The sequence below is a fragment of the Nipponia nippon genome, unplaced genomic scaffold, assembly GCF_047370975.1.
Source record: "Nipponia nippon isolate SJK-2023a ecotype South Korea unplaced genomic scaffold, ASM4737097v1 scaffold_10, whole genome shotgun sequence".
NCBI lineage: Eukaryota > Metazoa > Chordata > Aves > Pelecaniformes > Threskiornithidae > Nipponia > Nipponia nippon.
The window spans coordinates 16,205,268-16,224,630 of record NW_028262291.1 but is presented as its reverse complement, the minus strand read 5'-3'; the positions used below and the strand labels follow the sequence as shown (position 1 = coordinate 16,224,630).

Sequence of the window (19,363 nt, the reverse complement as noted above, 5' to 3'; positions counted from 1 at the left end):
AGAACCTTCATGATGCAGGGAGATATTAGTACTGGCAGTGTCCTTATCAGATGATGACAAATAGACACACAAAGCTATCACAACTGACTTTTTAAAAAAGTTTTCGATGCCTAGCTTAAGAACCTTTGGGGATCAACTTAAAGAGACCATCTGCAGCTGTCATTGACTTCAAGGGGAGCTATGAAAATCAGGATATGGTGCTGAAATTCCTGTTGTGACCTTCTTTGCAAGATCAACATCTATATCTAAAGGGGAATTTTTCTACCGCAGGATATCCAAGGCTTAGCGAGACCACTGACACAGGAGTTAGCCCAATGTCTGAAATCTGCTTGTGATTAGCTTGTTTTCAGCATGTTTTCAGATACGGTAGTGGGCCTTTTGGATGCCAAACACAGTGTCTTGAAAAAACCATTCCTCTTGTTGCAAGAGAGTAGTTTAAAAAAGTACATATTTAATTACAAAATAGGCTGGAGTGGTTTTCATGTAGAGCACACAGAGAACAAGAGGCCTAGGACCACAGCTCCAAACTTCCTGGCTTTTGTTCATATTCCTGCTGCAGTTCCCAGTAAAATTTTTCTTTAATCTACATTTGCTGTAGCCCTTCCTTTCTCCCTTTCTAATAATTTAAGAGACAAGATGACAGAACAGATTAGAAAAATATCTATAAATAATACGGTATGTAAAGAGGCATTTACCCACCGAGTCTTAAAACTCATTCCCTGATTTGGTTCTATTTTTATAAGCTTCATCTTACTTGGCACTGACAATGATTCATATAAATATTAAGTATTCATTTTTAGTCCATTGCACATAAGTGAAGCTAAACTGTAGTGTTCTTTGGAGTTTTTACCCTGCAGGTCCTTACTTAGGATGGAAAGAGGAATAGGAAGATTCAGTTCCCAAGTACTCTACAGTTTGGTCCTATGGTCCTATATTAGATAGCATAGATGTAGCATTTTTAAATTTTCAATGCCATTCATATTTCATAGGGGGTTTTTGTTTTCTTCTGCAGGATATAAAAATAGGATGTGTTACCCTGAATTAAAATCTAAATCTGAAAGCTGTGGAATATAACATGATTTCTTATTTATACCTCTTTGTTGTGTTGTAGTTATGCGGAACAACTCTATAGTTATTCTTTTCCTATATCTTGTTTTTTAATTAAATCAGTTTTTAAAAAGTGTTATTTATTGTGCAAACATTTTCTTCTTTAGACTGCACAGCAAAGCTATTTAAACAATGAAAGAAATTTTTTTTTTTTCCAATATTTGTCACTTCTAAATTCTAATACAATTGTATTTCTGTTATGGCAGGAGTAAATTTGATAACAGATGGTAAAACTGCAAAACTGCCTCTGCTTCATTAGAGCCCCTGGCAAGACTCCTATATAAGGTAAATTACAGTACAGAGGGATATTTAACAATATACCCTTCACAGTTTCCACTAAGATTTTGAACTAGTATTATGTGTATCATGAAGGCAGTGAATGTAATAGCTAGAACGTTTATTGATTGCTTCTGTGTTGGTTGTTAATGCCAGAGCTAAAGCATACGTGCTCTAAAAGGCCCTAATCTTGCAAAGACTTGTTCTAGTGCTTTTCCAAGTTAAATTTATCCTGGCAATAGTTTAATTTAGATCGCTTTCCTTTAATGGTGATAATGCACTTTGAAATATTAAAAAGTAATAAAATATAAGTGATCAATTTCCATTTAAATTAAAAGAATGTTTATGTTAAAATATTGATGAAAAGGCAGCCTTCAAAGATTTTAAGAATGCTTGTATTTACATGGCATGCCTGAAAGGTGACAGATTGATAGCCCTGGGAAACGTACATCTTTTCAAAACAAATTATGTGATGTGTCCTTACACTGACTTGGGAGCTCACTTCCCAGTGTGGCAGAATTGCTCAGACTCTGGGGTGAGAAAGTTCTCTCTGCTTCTATGTGTCATCTACTTTTGTGTATCATCTCGTACTTTTTTGTGCATTTTGTACATTGCTTCCCCATAGGGGCTGCACAGACATCACTAAATCACTGCACGGGGCTCATCCTGGAGTCAACCGCACGATGACGACATACGGTTATTTCCTAACAGGAACTGGCTTCGAACTAGTGAGTGATTGAAAATAAAAAACTAGCGTTGTCACATGCTAAAGTTACACTATCTCTGACAATGTCATTACATGTATCTGTTTTCTGGTATTAATCTTGCTGAATTCAGTAGTCCAGAATTACCACACAAGAACAGCTTCTTAGTTCCACATTATTGGGAAATGCTGCTTTGCCACATACTCAGTATATTGGTTTGTGAATTCCTCATGCTGTGCAAACTGGATCAACTTCACTAACTGCCTGGATTATGCAGCTGTCTGAAGTTGGGAAGTCTGTTGAGCAGAGATGGATGAAAATTTGAAATCCTGCAGTTGGAGGAAGATATTAAACCTGAAATTTCATATTCTAAGCAAAAAAACGCAGCCACTGGATTATTGCATCCGGGGAACTGTTTCACACTACTAATATCTCCTGTTTTCGTTTGAGCCTCTTTTTGAAAACAGCTTATATTCAGTGTGTATTTGGCAAGTACATTTAAAGGATTGTGCCGGTTAGTGAAGAAGAACTATGGGCATTAACAGGGCTTTGATATAAGGCAGTTGCCAACAGTACTAAAGCAGTTTTGGGCACAGGCAGAAACAATACTGTAGGCACTGGGGAAATTTTAATGTGCATTTTAAAAAATTACATCTGCAGGGTTAGCGTTTTGGGAATTGTAAGTTTGAACTCCCATGGCTACATTCTTTCATGAGTCTGGCCTCAGAAGTGAAGATGTAAGAGCTGACTGCTAGATTTCCGTGACACTGGAGTGATGGAGTGATGGTGGGTGCCCACCCCTGCTGTCTTTGCGCTGGCTGGCACAGGTCATACACATACCGCACCTTTTGAAGAACCGTAGCTTTGGGTGATCTTCTGCTCCATTCCAGGTTGGTTTGGGAAACACTATGTCTGAGTACAGTGTAAATTCTGCCCAGAGATGCTTACTGTTAACTTCCTGGTTTTATGGCAATAGCATTGAGAGGTGTCAACAGAGGTTATAACCTTATTGTGCTAGTTACTGCAATAAACACATAGTAAGGGAGAGCCGAAAAAATGCAAAGCAAGTAACCTGAGAAAAGTTGTTTTGCTATTTTGAAAATGACGTACTAAGATTAAATGTCTTGTATGATTCCACACACAGTAAAATTCATAGAAAATGAGAAGGGCTGAAGCATACCCACATGACATGGCTTAATGAGCTAATATAATGTGCTGTTTGTGTGCTTGTGCCCTTGCAAATGTTCATTTGCTGAGCTATACGAATATGGCCTGCCTTCATATGACTGGCATGCTGTAGATGCTAGCTGAAACCCCTGAGAGGATTCTTCAGAGCTAACATATGCAAGCAAGTAGGGCGCACAAATAATGACTTTACTCAGATCTGCTAACAAATGCTCGCTTGATAAGCTGCATTAATTCAGTTCCTTGCAATCATCTGCCCAAATCTCAGGTTTGGATTTTAGGGTTTGGGTTTTTTTGGGGCTTGGGTTTGGTGGTTTTTTTTTTTTGTCCCTTTCTTTCTAGTAAATTCACACCATGTAGGTCTGTGTATATTTCTGTGGACGTGTGTGGACTGTTCTGAATGAATGTTAAAGATGCTTTAATAAGAACAAAGGCTTACTCTGCTGTCCTAGCCAAGACACCCTTTGAGGGAATGAATGTTAAAGATGATCTAATAAGAACAAAGGTTTAGTCTGCTGTCCTAGCCAAGATACCCATTGAGGACAGTAAGTGTGCAATTTTCGGAGTTGCTGTAGCTGATGGTAGTACATATGTGAAGATAAATTTGTGTTTTGGAGATGAAGATGCTATAGATTTGCTATTGAATTTCAAACTTTCATTTGCCTTTAGTCCATGTCACTGACACTTACAAGGTAAAATGAGCTTCTTTTCTTAGCAGAGCACGTTCTCCAAAAGATGTTTTCTTTAGAACAGTGAATGCACTTTTGCACTATTGATTTTCTGCTGCTTAGACATAACTAACATTGCAAGTAATCTATACAGTTTTGAAATTTACATTAGGTCTTTTAATAAAATCACTAGCACCTTTGGGACTTCTTGGTAGGATAAACACCGAACTCCTATCAGCTGAACACTAAATTTCAATATTGCTAAAGCAAAATTCAGATGTAAGCTGATCTGCTACCGCCCCCCCCCCCCAAAAAAAACCAACCACCACCACTACCCCCCCCCCCCAGCAACTGACTCAGTCTGGTATTGGTTGAGCTATCATAGCATGGTTAGGTTGTTCTTGGTTTGTCCTTACAAAGCGCTTTACTGAAAAAGCCTGAGTTAAAATCAGTTCTGCAGTATGCGGGACACATACCCAAGAAGTGCTAAGACGTACTGTCACTAGATTTCTTGCAAAACTCCACACTATAAGCAATGGGGAGATCCATGCTAAAAAAAGAAACAGGAATAGCACAATGTGGCTGATATCACGTTGTCTTGTTTTTAGAGTAGAGATCAGAGGCTGCTGTGAAGGCAAGCCCTTTTGCATTGAGTATTGTGGCAATTACACAATTGTCCTTGTCCTGAAAAATTTTGACTGAAATAAGTCTGCATGGGTCTCTGGCTGGGTCCCACTAAAATCGGTGGTAGCTGTGGCAGTGGCCCTATGAGGTAGGGTGGGATTTTACTGACGGTCTCTTAACTCCTTGCCCATGTCCTTTTCTGCTGTAAGACATGATCTCCCTTCCGCTGGAGGTTGTAGGTGCTCAGCATTTTTAGGGCTTTCTCCCTATTCATTTTTTTTGAAGTCTGTTATCAAATTAGAAGCATTCTGATTGAAGGTTTTCATTTAATTAATAACTGGGTAAATCACAAAACTGTCCTTGACCACCTATACCTGCCAGTTGATCCAGTGTAATGAAGACTGCAAGAAACTACACTGAAAAACAGAACAGGGTTATTGGAATGAATTTTCAAAGTGAAATCTGCAGCTGAATTTCTGATGCATGTCAAATAATGAGCGACCTGAACTGACCAGATCTTTCTGTATCTGAATAGGGAAATGCAGGTAATGTTTTAAATGTGGTTTTGGAGGGCAAAAGGGAGCAGGAATAGGGATTCTGCTGCAGCTGAAACAAGGAGCTATTATTCTGTTGGTGTATTTCTGTGCACATTTTTAATTTTTTTGCGAATGCTGAGTAGATGATCCAGGAAATTCAGGAAAGTAGATGGATTCAGTTTGGTTGTGCAGACCAAAATGCCTGGTTTAACTCTTATTTGTCTCTGGGAAATTATAAGACTCGGTAGGAGTAGGTTTTGCCTTTGTTATTTAAAACCAAATAATCCATCTTACTGCTTCTTAAAAGGGACATTCTTTCCCAGATTTTCAAGTAAAAAGCCAGTAGGATATTTTAAACCATTTCATGCGGTCACAACACCACAATGGTCTTGACCGAACATTTTCTCAAAGTAAATCTAGCAATGCTAAGATTTACTGCTGCTCCTGAAGTACCAACATAATTACGTAAGTATGTGCCAGCAGCGTGTGCCTGTGTTGGTAGCTCGTGTGCAGCACGCACATTGCTGGCTGTCCGCAGTGCACTGAAGTCAGAGATTTATTGCATTTACAAAGGGCCATTACAATGCAATTTTAACTTACTGTCATTAAAGGGTCTTACATCATAAGCAATCACTGCAAAAAGCCTTGGACTGAGATTTATTCATAATTTTTATAGCATGATTTATTAGAGCCCCCGTTATATCTTATAAATCATATCTGAAAGAAATGAAAATCAATTAGGGCCTGGTCCTTTCACCTTTACCCGTGTTGGGTAGTACCTTGTTCTCAGCCCAAAGGAAACAGGGATATTCCTGGAGTAAGCTATCACTACAAGAGTAGGAGTGAAGATAGCAAAATCTGGGTCCTTCTGAGCACAGGAGAGAGATGTAAAAATTATTCTAGAAATGACAGCATTTGGTTTATATTCCAGGGGGAGGGGGTGGTTCTCCATAGATTCATAGATTTCTCTGATTTCATCCGATCCTAACACTCCTGTGTACCATTTGGAATGAATCTTATATTTATGTAATGCAATATTCAGTAGAGAAAGCCAAGTCAGCCTTCTAATACTGTTCTTTCCTCAGATCAAATTCAGCATATAGTAACTGAGAAGCTAATTGTAATACAATTGCAAAGATCTCAAAATGACTGTTCTATTAGTCTTATCCCCCAAGAATGCACTGAAATTTCATAAAATCAAGCCTATGCAAAATGGAAACTCAGTTTTGCCAGCTGTATTTGCATGAGAAAGAATTACGCACTTGATTATCAATTAGGGCCGAATTTTTCAATCTGAATACCCCTGCTTGCCCTTTTTATTATGAAGTACAGCGCTTTGATATCATTTGGTTGAACATTAATTGAAGTCATGTGGTTTGAATGGGGATGTATTCTATAGTCCTTTGCAGTAAAAAATGCCAGTAAGATCACGAAGAGCTTTGTCAGTATTAGAGCTCTATGTTTTGATGCAATGTGCTAAAGATGCTCATGTCTTTAAACGATTATGAAAATATATATTTGAATATGTATGTTCCTAATAAATTGCTAAGATCTATTGCGCTTCAGTGCTTTGGCACGGAAATATGCAATGTATCTATTAAAAAAGCAGTATGCTGCAATTAATTTGTTATCCTGAACCATTCTGCAGGAAAATTCATTTCTATCCTTGAAGTTGGTGGTAATTTTGGCACTGAATTTCAGTAACAGTAAGGCTGGGCCCTCTGTTGCTGATTTGCTAACATCTCTCCTTATGTTAAAAGAAAGGCAGTATGTATAGACTTTACTAAAGTACTACCATAAATATACACAGATCAGTCACGTATTTTTAAAAATAAGAAAGATGAATACCATTGAATACTAGACTGCACAGCAGAAGAAAAAACAAGATGGAAAAATAGTTTTCCTAGGTATAGTCTAATATATCATATTTTTGTGAGCAGTTCTAAAATAGAAATATTATAATTGATCCATAGATCTTTTTATCCTTTGTCTCATGATATACCAACAGAGAATACCAGTGTTTTGTTGCCTTTTTTTCCTAACTAAAATAGCAAATGTCAGGAGAAGGGCAAAGAAAATAATTGAAGGCACATAGGGATGGATTAAAGAGAGAAGGGACCAAAAATCATACTGAAACCAGTCACTAAATTCATATCGATTTCAGTGACACCAAGGTTACATTTTCAGAAGTATTTTGGGATGGTTTAATTTTGAAGTCCTTCCTCATATGGAAATCCCACTCAGCATCGTAGGAGGTGGCAGTGATAGGAAGGCATATATATGTGTATGCATATGATGGTATGATCCATACAATCACAGCCTTGGCTAAATCAAGTAAATTTTGTAACCTAGAAACATTAAGTAAGATTAAAAAAAATTAAAATGGCAACAGATGCTGTTCTTTTTTAAGGTTTTAGAATAATAGAAATAAAATTGGAAATAGGAAAAAACCTTCCTTGAATTGAAACTGCTAAGTCTGTACTAGCCAGCCATGGATTTGTCAGGTGGATAACATCATCCCTCTCATCTCCCTGTGAGGCTGTGACTTCAAAGAGATTGTAAGATGTTCTGGGCAAACATCATATCTTCCTGTGTGTTTCTGAACAACTCAGAACAATGAACTCACGATTCTGCATGGCTGCTATGATATTTTCTTTTTTTTTTTTTTTGGTGTTGGTTTTAAAATTTATTACTTCTGAAGTCAGAGGGACAATTCCCAGGAGTTATTTGTCAGTGTGCCTGCTCCCACCTTGGCTAACTTGATAGGGACTGAACGTGGGACTTGGTGTGAGCAGTGAACACTTTCTAGCTGGCATTGCAAGGCTTCTTTGGACAGGACACAGAGAAGACTATACCACGCTTACTGATGGGTTATATAAGGATTTGCAGTAACATGTCCCTTGATGGGAGAAAATAGGAATAAAATGGGATTTTAGGAACTATATTAATAATGAATGATAGAATGGTGGTTAATAGATGGATGTCTGTAATTCCATTATACTACAAGTGCAGGGGAAACTTCATTTTAACATGGAAAGATTCTCATTTTTCCAGAGCTGTAATGCAGCGTGCAGTTAAAATTAGGCTGTCTCGTTAATTGTCAAAGTATATGGTGAGAATTACCGCAGCCAGCTTCAGTGCAGGATTAGATACGCCTCTGCAGGGGAGACCTTGCAGAAAGCCCAAGGTGGGAGAGTAGCTCCATCAGGGCCCCTTCGATGAAATCTCTCCCTGGGGAGAGGTGCCCGTGGGTAGGGGAAAGCGTGCGGGGCAGCTCTCCTCCTTCCTCTCCCTATCTGCTCACGCTTGGCAGGAGCCCCCAGAGCACTGTCCGTGGAGCACTCCTCTGCGAAGCGTGTCCCGCGTCAGACGCCTGCAGAGTAAGGTCCCCTTGTGAAGGGTGATGAGTATCTGTTCCCACTCCCATTTCCCCAATTCCTGAGCTTAGCTGTACTGGGCCAGGGTAAAGGATGAGCAGAAATCACCCCAGCCTCTAAGCCTTGAGACAGTATGGTTATTCAGGAGTCAGGATCCCAGAAGCCTTCTCGTACCTATGGGACGTGGTTTATGTAGAGAAAAATCAGTTTCAATGAACACAACAAGGTTGAAATGCTTTTGAATGTACAAAAGAAAGCTGGAAGAAATCCCTGGGGAATACCTTTTTCTCATCTCTTCCCCACTATCCTTCTTCCTGTCTCCTTCTCAGTGTCGGAAACTTGCCCTTCAAAAAATCACCCACTGAGGAAAGCAGATCCTTCTGCAGGATGTGAAGGGAGAACAGGAGGGAAGGGTGAGTGAGAATTTTGCCATAAGCCTTTCCTCTTCCAGATCAGAGCTGTATAGCATATGCCAGGATGGCAAGTCAAGCTGTTGAGGACTTTCCATAGGACCCCAACCAGCTTTTATTTAAAAACAGTAAAAATGTTTATTTGGAAGGATACAAAAGCTTTCCTGAGGGTTCATTAATGAAGCTTAACTGTCCAATTTGAATGTGAGCACTAGCGCAGAATCTCAGCTGAAAGCTCCTGGTTCCCAAACACTGACTAACCTAACGACTGTGAATTAACACAAACGCAACCTTATCCTGCTGGGGACGAGGAGAAGGAAGGGGGCAAAGATGCTAGATACCTGCAGGCCAGACTCCCCAGGAAGTCAGCGGGAGCTTCGCTAGTGTAAGAACAGTATGACCAGACATAAATATAAAGGAGAGAGGATGCTAAGAAAAATATTTTTCACACATTTGTGTACTGAGGGGCCTATGAAGTCTAATGAGTGCAAAAGGCAGTTACTCTACTACAACATAACTCTCAGATACGCTGCTTTAATCTATCTGTGTTGCTTTCGGTGTGACTCTGTTTCCTCCTTTGCATCTACTTATGAAAAATAAATTTACTAAGTTGCCTGATGATGCAAAAAAGACAGTTCTAATAAGCTTTAAAGAAACATCTCACCACGTTAGGTGCACAATATCCATTGGCATGCAGTATTTAGCTGCCTGATCAGATGCTTTTGAAAATCCACCTGGATGTCTGTCTGTCTATATATGCACCCAGTATCTCTGTAAATCTGATCTTTTTCCATCACCTTATCTGTTACTCTGTTCAGACTTCCAGGTACTAGACTTCGCCTCTGTTACCCAAATGTGTCGTACTTCGTAACTTAAAGAATCCACGTGTTTATCTTATCAAGGTAGGTGTCAAAGGCAATCTGTGATTTGAAACAAGCTACCTTTTCTTATTACAGATTAGAAGACAATGCAATTTTTTTTTTTTAAAGCGTTTCATTTTTTTAGAAAGAACTACCTTATTTAAGAAATTAGTGTTTAGAAAACTAGAATTTAATTAAACTCAGCCACTATTGTTTTACCAATAAATTGTTGACTATGTTGCACCTAAAGACAAACGATTAGTGACTGGCAGCTTATGCTTCATCAAAGGAAGTTTAGAAATAGAGAAAATTTGCAGAGTTGGCTGTTTTGCCTGACATACACAAATGCTCTTCCAGTCTTCCCTGGCCATCTACAATGAGATCAGATGTAATTTAGTATGAGTTAGGTGCTGGTGAAGCAAAACAGTCAAACGTACTTGTATTTGTAAGCAGCATCCATCAAAATGCTCCAAGAATGGCTAGATCTGAGTAAATGCTGAGCTTTCTGTAGACAGTTCCTAAACATTCACTGAATTAGTGTACCACATATAGTCCAGAGAAATCTTGCTTTATTCAGATATGCAGGTTTTCATTTAATCTTAATATTCATATACTGTGTTCCTTTTACTTGCCCAAGTGTAACAGTATAATGGTTATGTAAACCGATGCTTATATTAAGATCTTATTTTGACATACATTTTGGTGCCATATGTAAACACCAAACACATATATAATAACCACCATTAGTACAAGTCTTAGATCCAATTAGGATGACAAATTTTTGTGATTTTTTTTTTTTTTTGGACAAAATAGCAATGTGAATTTAAATTTTTGCATGACTGAAATTTGTAATTAAAAGTCGTGTACGCAATTAAAAGTGAGGTAACAGTGGATTTGTTGCCTGACTACTTTACTAATGATTGCTTTAATATACCATTCACTTGTTAATGATGCTATCAATTATTTTACTGTAAATTAGCTATTGTGAGTTTGAGGTCTTTTTACAATGTCTGTGTTAGGTTACAGGAGCATAAATCAAACTCCCATCTCTTTTTACATCCATAACCATAACATACGGCTTTTATTAGAAAATGTTAAGTGTCTTATAATGTCTTCTTAATGGACAGTGTGTGCATGTGTTGATGATGAAAGCCATCTTCCTTCATGCAAAATATTAATGCATATGGCCTACATCTCCATAGATACAAGTTAGAGAGTCATATTTAACCCATGAAATATTCAGTACGCACTTCAACTTTGCCCAGAATTCATATTTCTCTAGTTTAACAATCCTTTAAGGAAAGAACAAGTTAGAGGTAAATCAAGGGTTGAATTCTACCAGGTACGCACACGTAATTGTGAATAAACAGTATAACATCCACTGCAAAAAAAATACCAAACTCAAATCACTTTATAAAAATCCCTATTCCTAAATGAAAATATGCATAGAGAATTAGAAGATGGAATTTATATTCTCCTAGAATTCCAGCTTGTACATCACAAAGAGTCTTAATATTGGTCATAGATTTTGTCCTCCAACCTAAAGTATCGTAATGCTTCCAAGCAAAAGGGTGTTTTAGCCTCTGTTTGTATCCTTTTCATTGGGACAGCATTACCCAATTTGGCTTTTGGACCATTCCACAAAATCTTGGACAAGCACACTGCTTTGACTTGAAATGTGTTTTACCAACAGATTCCTGGGCACCAGAGAGATCTGCTATTCAAATCAACGCCTGCTAACATTGGGTTTGATTAAAGGAAGCTAACTAAGCCTTTTGAAGGATACCTTCCAGCCTTCCCTCTGCGTTTCCATGTTCCCTTGGCAGAAATCGGGGATTTGAAAGCTGCAATTCAACAGCATCATCCTTTCATCTCGTGGTAAATATTTTATTATTCCTTTATCCTCCATGCTGTTTAAAGGAATTCATTTAAAATATTAACTTCTTTGTTCAGGGAGGAAATCTCCAAAGTGTATGCAAACTAGAATCTTTAGAAATGCACCAAGATATAACTCGAGGCTCTGCTCCAGCTTTCCCCATTCATTCAGTCTGCAGACCTGGCGGCTCCCTGCTGGAGATCTCTGCTCAGACCGAAAGCCTCCAGCAGCTGCTGTTCCACCACCCATTCATACACGACCAGCTCCCCTGTCCCCTGCTCCCTGCATTTCCACTGCTCTTTCCTCCATCCGTCCAATTTGCTCCCTAATCTGATCTCTCTTCTTTGATCCTCCTCAGGAACACTGATCATCCTCCCACACCAAAGCACCACTCATCCCTACTGAGGGCTGGCAGCAATTACGCTGTAACAAAGGTACATTTAAGAGAGGAGTAAAACCTATCCAAACCAATTTATTTGTGAAGGCACTATCCTTCATCTATTTTCCTGCGTATCAGTGTGGGTACCTTGGGGGTTAATCCTGCTGCTGTTCCTGAAGTAAATGTTTTCTTTACTTTTGACTCAGAATCAGGCCCTAATTAATGTAATTATCTTCCTATGCAATAGTATGAAAGGTACCTACTTAGAGGAGTTGGATGACTGTTTAAGACCATCTTTACCCACAGCTATGCTGTGAACTGCACCAGCGTGCGTTCCCTTTCCAAAACAACTGCAGGCACCTGGAGGGGAGGAGTTGTCCTTCAGTAGCCAGGCAAGAAGCCTGTCAAACACAGTGTCCCTTCTACATGAATGAACCCTCTCTTCTGATTAATACTTTGCATTTCCCACAAGGGAAAAGACAGAGTGAGGAGGTAAGTGAGCAACTGAATTACCCATTCTCAGAGCAGCATGATCATTAATATTTAACATGGTACGTATGAGAAAAGAGAAAGGAACAGTGTCCCTTTCCAGTCCAGGCTGAGAAACTCTCCAAATCCCGTAGTCCCACAGGGACTGCCTGATCCCATGATCCTTTCTCCATCTCATAAAGGGGAGAGAGCCGTTAGCTCGTAAGAGGGCTGGACAAGGTGTCTCTCTTTACTGGGGGATGACTGGCTGTAGAAGTCTGTGCATGGAGGGAAATTACCTGGTATAATGGAGATCTCCCTGGCCCGTGAATGGGACCCTGCCCCAGGCTGTGGGTTTTTAGGAGCCTGTTAGAAAATAAGGGTCTCTGGAAGCCCACATGTGAGTAGACGAGCTTATGCCTTGGTGTCCACTCGTGCCCCATGCATGGGGCCTGCTTGAGAGCGTGGGTTATGTCCCCATAGCCTGTGCGTGATTTTTGTATGGCCACACACGGATGGCTGCTCTGCTCTGACACTGGCGATAACCCTGATGATGCTGGGAGGAAGTGGGACTGAAGGGAGGTTCGAGTGTTTTGATGAGGGTGCTGATTGCATAGCTTACCCTTGCATATCTGGAGGAGTAGGGATCCTCAAAGAGCGCCCAGATGCGGGGCTGCCACCGTCTCCAGAAGCCCCCAGACCTGCCATCTGGGGAGTCACTAAGTGCTAGGCGTTTTGTCATCTCCAGCTCCTCTTCACCATCACCAGAGTCTCCGGTGCCATCTATGTCTCCGTCCTCGGCACTGCTATCCAGGGGCGCCCCACCAAAGCTGTCCAGAGCCTCTTCCGCGTCGCGGTGCTGCCGGTAGGTCATCCAACAGCAGGGCTCCACATCGGTCTCATCGATGCCCCAGAAGGCCAGCTCCTCCTCATACAGGGGCCCGCACACGTCCGCGGGGCAGTGCAGCTTGCCAGTGCGGTAGTAATTCAGGATGTGGGCAAAGACGCCCGGGTGCCGGTCAAAGAAAAACTCATCCGTGCGGGGGTCATAGTCGAAGTGGCTGTGGGCATCGGGTTCGGCGATCCAGGCCAGCCGAGTGCCGGGCAGGGTGCGTAGGGTGCTGCGGTAAGTCTGGTGCCTAGTCCCTCCCACGTTGATCACAATGCGGTCGCTCTCGTCGCCCTGGCCCATCTCGTCTCTTATTAGGCATGTCGCAGACTCATCCAAGCAAGCACGGCAGGCAGCAAGCCCGTAAGGGGACGGCTGCTCGGCGGCAGTCGGTGCCTAACCGAGCCCCGATCCAGGCCCGCGGGGCGAAGGGCCCCGACCAGCTCTGCTCCCCGGGGGCCGCTCCGAGGGGAAGCCGGTGCCGGTGGGTCCCGGCGCTGCACCGCCTTCGTCTGAAGTCAGACACTCGGGGGCCGTGGCAGCTGCAGCCGCGGCGGAGGGGCAGGGGGGGCCATGCTCCGGGAGCGCGGGCGCTGCGGTGCCGGGGCGCACGGACGTGCCGGAGGGGGAGGGCCCTTCCCTGGTTGGACGTGGCCAAAAAAAAAAAAAAAAAAGAAAAAAAAAAAGGGGAAAAAAAAAAAAGGGGCGGGGAGGAAAACCGCGGCACCGGCGCTGCCCACAGGTGCTGCGGGGCAGGAGGCGGAGGTGGGCGCCGGTGCGGCTGCAGCCCCCGCGGGGGTACGGCGGGGCTGTGCCCGCGCCCCTCCCGGCGCTGCGGGGCGGGGGGCGCCGCCGGTGCTGAAGGGACAGCGCCGCGCACCGCCCTCCCGCCGCGCCGCCTCCGCCCCTGCGGCCGGCCCGGCCGAGCGCGCTGCCGCTGCGGGCGCTGGGCACCCGCCGCCGCCGCCGCCGCTCCTCCCGCCGCCGCCGCCGCCGCCGCTGCCGGGCGGCTCGGTGCAGCCCGCCCGCTCGCCGGACAGCGCCGCGCAGGCGCGCTGCTCCCGCCCCGCCGCCGCTCGCCGGGTCCTAGCGCCGGCCCCGCTCCCGCCGCCGCCCCGACCCCCTCGGTTGCGTGGCCGCCGCCGGCACAAGGCTCCCTGCTCCGGTCCCCCCGGCTGGAGGAGGAGCACCCTCGCCCTCCGCTCGCGTCCCGGGTGACCGGCCCCTCTCTCAGCCGCGCGGCGGTGGCACTGAGGACCCCCTTCGGGAAGCGTTGGGGCTCCTGGTGCTGCCCCGCACTCGGCTCTGAGTGACCCTCTCTAGCGCTATTGACCTAAGTCATGGCTGTTCTCGTCCTTCGTGGACGGTCAAAGAAGCAAAATTCAAGATCTCCCCAGGCATAAATTTCTCACATCATGAGCAGGGATGCCCGGGGATTGCATTTCCTACTGCATCGCACCTTTACGTGGTCCCGCACACCTGCTCCATTGCTCTAACTTTTCTTCTTTTTTTCTACTGTTCACTTGTTTCTTCCCTGAAGCCTGGCTTGGTAGGAGGCTGTGACTTGGGCTCGCGTTGCTTAATCTTTTTTATTCTCATTAATTTACAAAGAATGCCAAGGGAAGTTCCACATCAACAAGAAGAACAGTTCCTGCCTGTTTTGTCATCATCACGACAAGAGGAGCTTGAAGAACAGCAGGGGATTGTTGTGCAGAAGAGAAGTCATAGAGGTATGGAGACATGTTCTGTATTTTGCTTTGTTTGCTTCCAGTATCCCAGGAGGCTTATGAGAGAGCCTGGAAAGCTGAGCTGAATCATGGGAGGTAGTGCCATGATGAGTGGATGAGGTGGAGAAACATATGATTGAAGGGCATACGGTGGAGGAGTGCTGCTGGTGTGCCGCAGTGGTAGGGACAACACGATGCTCAACAGAAGAGGCTGGACTAATGCGGTTAGGTTGAGCCTTGAAGGAGGAGAGAGATTTGGATGTGCTGGAACAGCAGGTGAAGAACAAGCGGAGGGCTGCCAAGGAGCGAGTGGTGTGGTCAGGTTTGTGAGAGGAGGCGTTTGGCCATCCACCGCTTCCTTGGGTTGCAAAGGAGCATTGCGTGTGTTTGGGATGCAGAGAAGAGAACTTTGCAACAGTTGTGGTAGGATATACCAAAGAGGCCTAAACAGCAGGTTTGTCTGTGAAAATGGTAACAGATTGGTCTTAAAGCTGGTGGGGTAGAAGGAAAGCCCAAGAGCTGGGCGCTATTTGTGCGTGACTTGTGGGAAAAGGGAACCCGGCACTTCAGCTAGCATAAACTGATGACAAAATCTCCAGGAAGAGATGCTAGACAGCCACTTGAGCATTGGGATTGAATCCGAGGGAAGAAAGGTTGATGGCAGAGGGAGAAATCTGAGAACTGCAAGCACAGAAATGCTATCTAAAATCCTTAAGAATTGCTAGACAGGAGGTGCAAAGGGCGAAGAGTGCAGGTCTGCGAACCCGAGCCTGGCATTAAGAAAGCAAAAGAGGACGGTGACTCATTGACAGAAATAATACAGGTGACAATTATTTTGTAATCATAGTAAGTCACTACTTTTGATAATAATAGATCTGGGGATCAATGAGAAAGCACCGTAGGGTAGTTTCTGAGAGTTACGGAGGCTGGGGAAGGTAGGTCACCCAGGAACAAGGTTTAAGGACCTGTGAATTCCAGGCCAGTGGGTTCTTCTGGTCACATCCACAACTGCAGAGGCTCTTTCCCAGCTCATTAGCTCCTGCCTTCCACGCCACCTTACCCCACATCAGTGATTCCTCTTTCGGAATTTCAGTGTTGAGATCTAAGGTGACTGTGGGGATGAAAGGGATATCTTGCAGCTTCTGTCACTTCAGTTTCCCTTCTTGTCTGCGCACCCGCAGGAGGGTGGTACAGGACCTTAGAAGTCATCTGAAAGTATATGTTAAAAAAAGGAAAGCTTGTTTAAAGATAGTTCTCATGGACTCAGGTGGGGAGGCCACGCTTAAGTGACCTGCGAGGTTTCTTTGAAGATAGTAAGGCTGTAATTGATAAAGGAGCATTGGTAGACGTGGAAGAGTTGGATATTTCAAAAGACTTGTGAGAGGGCCCCAAATCAGAGATTGATGGGCAGGGGGGAGGTGTGAGATCTGGAGTGAGACAGCTGCTGAAATGGGGAGCTCTCTTAGAAACATATATTGGAAAATGAAGTTTATACATTATTTTGACGTGGAAAATGAAAGATAACATCACGTTTGAAGCTTATATTGAAGTTTGAGAGGAAAAGTATTAGAAAATATCTTTATTAAACAAGGAGCGTGGCACAAAATAACTGCATATTAAGACACAAAGACTTCACTTTGCATTGTAGATTATAGCATGATTTGCATTTGTTTAATTAGTGATAGTTGATACTACCAGATAGGTGGTGGCTGATTTATACAAAATGAATGTTTTAAGTCAGTCCAGCAGGTGCTGTGTATCAGCAAAGGTTTGCTTTAAGCCAACCATATAGTGATATAAAATTCTGGTTTAATTGTAAAAAATAATTTTCCATAATTGGAAATGTTTGGACTATGATAGACAAAACAAATCAAATAATTTTCACGTATCTAATTTGCAGACAAAAAATATCCGCGAAAGTTTGGTTAATCCCAAACCGTATAGTGGCACTTCTGCCCCCCTAGTCCCACTGAAAAATAACAGTATTATTACTTTTTTATTCTCGTTTATATTTGACATCTTTAAAGATTCTTTCTGGCTGCAGAATAACTGCTTATCCAGACTTCATCTCTCAAACTAGAAGCCTCCATCTTCAGGTGCTGGGATGCTGAAGAATCTCCCCTCACTTCTAAGGCTATAGTGAGATTCTATAATCCCCTGTGTACGTGAGATGAATGAATTTGCCACAGTTAGACATACACGCATTCAGTCTTTTCGGTTTCAAAATCGCTGTGTGTCTCCTCTATGCCTTTAGACGTGCCTTAGAGACAACACAGTAATTTGCAGAAGCAGGATCGTGCATGTGGTCACTCATATAACGCCATTGACTTCAGTGGAGTTAAAGAATGAATGAAATGAATGAATAAGTGAAAGTTTAGGTCCCCTGTCAATGAACTGAGAGCAGTCCTCTCTATACTTCCCTGCTGGGTGTCTTCTCTATACCGGAAAGAGAAGTTAGGCAGGGAGGACTTAAAGTGAAGGTGGATGTGTACGTCCAGGAATTACCTAGTTTTTCTCTGATATCTCTTGTCATTTTAAGCTAAATTAGTAATTGACCTTACTAAGTTTTACTTGCTAAAAAGAACTAAACCAACTTTTACAGTGCTGGGAGACCTCTGTGGGAGGCATGGAGTTGGTAGGTTGTTCAAATAGTTCACAGCCTGTTTGAAAAAGGATTCTGATACAGCAGCAGGTAACGTTATCAGAAACTCTTAAAATGCATTAAAAGACATAAGCCTTGGAATTACGTTTTGTTTCCTGAGCTGATTCTCACAACTGGGGAGAGATTTTGAGGATCATCTACCTTGAGCTGGGGCTGACCAAAACCTGGCACAAGTGGGGAAAATAAGCTGCAGAGTTTAGAAAGGTCATTCTAAAGGCCTCCCTAGTGGGAGCCTTCTGAGAGGCCAGAGATGTACAGCTACTACCCGGGAGAGTATATATGCGCTTTGAGCAGTCCTGTTAAAGTCATTGGGTCTACTTATAACCTTAGCTGTTCTTCTAAATCAACATTTTTAATGGTGACAGTGGAAGAATAGCTTTAAGCTATAGATCTATTTTAGTTTTTAAACTGCTGTGTAACAGAAAAAGAGAGAATCCCCTTATTCATTTTTTCACTTGTGTTAGGTCACCCCACTGTCTGCTGTGTTCTGATGACACAGGAAGAGTAAGTCCTTCTTTCACCTCTGTATCTGGTGTCCTGGGGTCACCTTTGTTGCTCTACGCTTCAGCATTCCCAGGGTAATAATATACGATGGAAGGTAGGTTGTCTTTCAGACAGATGTCTAAATTCTGTCTACAAAGAAAAAATTAACTTGTGGGTTCACATGCTATTCATTTCTTAATCCCCCTGCTCTCTACTTACTGCTTTAGCTGAAAACTGCAGTGATTTCTAATCTAACTCCAGAGGAGCTTTCTTCTCAATGTGGGAGATGACTGAGCATATATTCCCTAATATTCCTAAACTTAGTAACTCATAACTTTGGAGTGAAATTTCAACTTTTTTTTTCTTTTAATTTTTGTATGAAGACATTTTGCCACTTATGGAAGATGCTGGATTGACAGATCAGAATAGCAGAGTGTTATACAGGCACAGAAAGCACATAGGGAAGCTTTGCTGTATGCTTTGGTGCTTTACCAGTATAACAAGAGTATCTTATTCTGCATGCCTCTTTAGCCTCTTCATTCACTGAGGTTCCTAGTGAGGTTACCAACAATGGTGACAGCTAACGAAGCACTCGCTCCTGACATTTAAGCCTACCTAGTCTGAGTTCATCAGACAGATTATATTCAAAGAAATGGGTTATTATGAAAAACTTGTTGACCGATTCTAAGAAATGCAACAATATAAAGAGGGAAGAGAGACGTTCGGAGAACCTGTAACTTTGTGTGCAACTATGGATACAACTGGAGAGCACATTCAAAATGTTTTAAAGCTGGAGGAAACTGAGAGGGAGAGATTTATTTTTAAGAGTTATAATCCCAAAACAAAAGGCAGCCAGGGCTGGAACACCAGTTTTGCAATGCTTGAATGCTATAATTCAGTCTGTGCTCTCTTGTATTAAATTCATGACAACTCAACAGTATTTCAATGCAGTTCTTTATCAGTTTTAGATTACATCATGCTGTGAATTGCTCTATCCGTTAATATTGATCCTTGTAAATCATTTGGTTTGAGGTCTTCAAATGGAAAGCTATGATGCGTTTCAGCATGCAATGTACTCACTTTGTCCTTGAAACTCATTTAAAAACAAAGCAAGCTGCAATTGCATAGATGA

At 42.6% G+C, this 19,363-nt stretch overlaps 2 protein-coding genes, 1 long non-coding RNA gene and 1 pseudogene across 8 annotated transcripts in view; 3 read left to right on the top strand and 1 right to left on the bottom strand.

Annotated features, from left to right (window-relative positions):
* Window positions 1–13,893, bottom strand: part of KCNC1 (potassium voltage-gated channel subfamily C member 1) — a 137,551-nt gene extending 123,658 nt beyond the window's left edge. For all 6 annotated transcript variants that reach the window (XM_087745673.1, XM_087745670.1, XM_009462758.2 and 3 more), the window contains exon 1: window positions 13,093–13,893. In XM_087745673.1, the coding sequence (XP_087601799.1) occupies window positions 13,093–13,662 (570 nt within the window). In that variant the 5' untranslated portion in view covers window positions 13,663–13,893. The remainder of the gene's footprint in view (window positions 1–13,092) is intronic.
* On the top strand, window positions 1,311–13,335 carry LOC148057090 (uncharacterized). Its single transcript, XR_015701842.1, has 7 exons — window positions 1,311–1,392; window positions 2,009–2,111; window positions 8,807–8,890; window positions 9,706–9,789; window positions 11,441–11,625; window positions 11,982–12,494; window positions 13,219–13,335. It is a non-coding gene; the product is annotated as an uncharacterized LOC148057090 (long non-coding RNA).
* Window positions 13,471–19,363, top strand: part of LOC148057088 (uncharacterized) — a 27,400-nt gene continuing 21,507 nt past the window's right edge. Inside the window, exons 1-2 of the mRNA XM_087745677.1 lie at window positions 13,471–13,596; window positions 14,971–15,089. The gene's annotated coding sequence lies outside the window, so the exon portion shown is untranslated. The remainder of the gene's footprint in view (window positions 13,597–14,970; window positions 15,090–19,363) is intronic.
* On the top strand, window positions 13,766–14,577 carry LOC148057089 (uncharacterized; annotated as a pseudogene).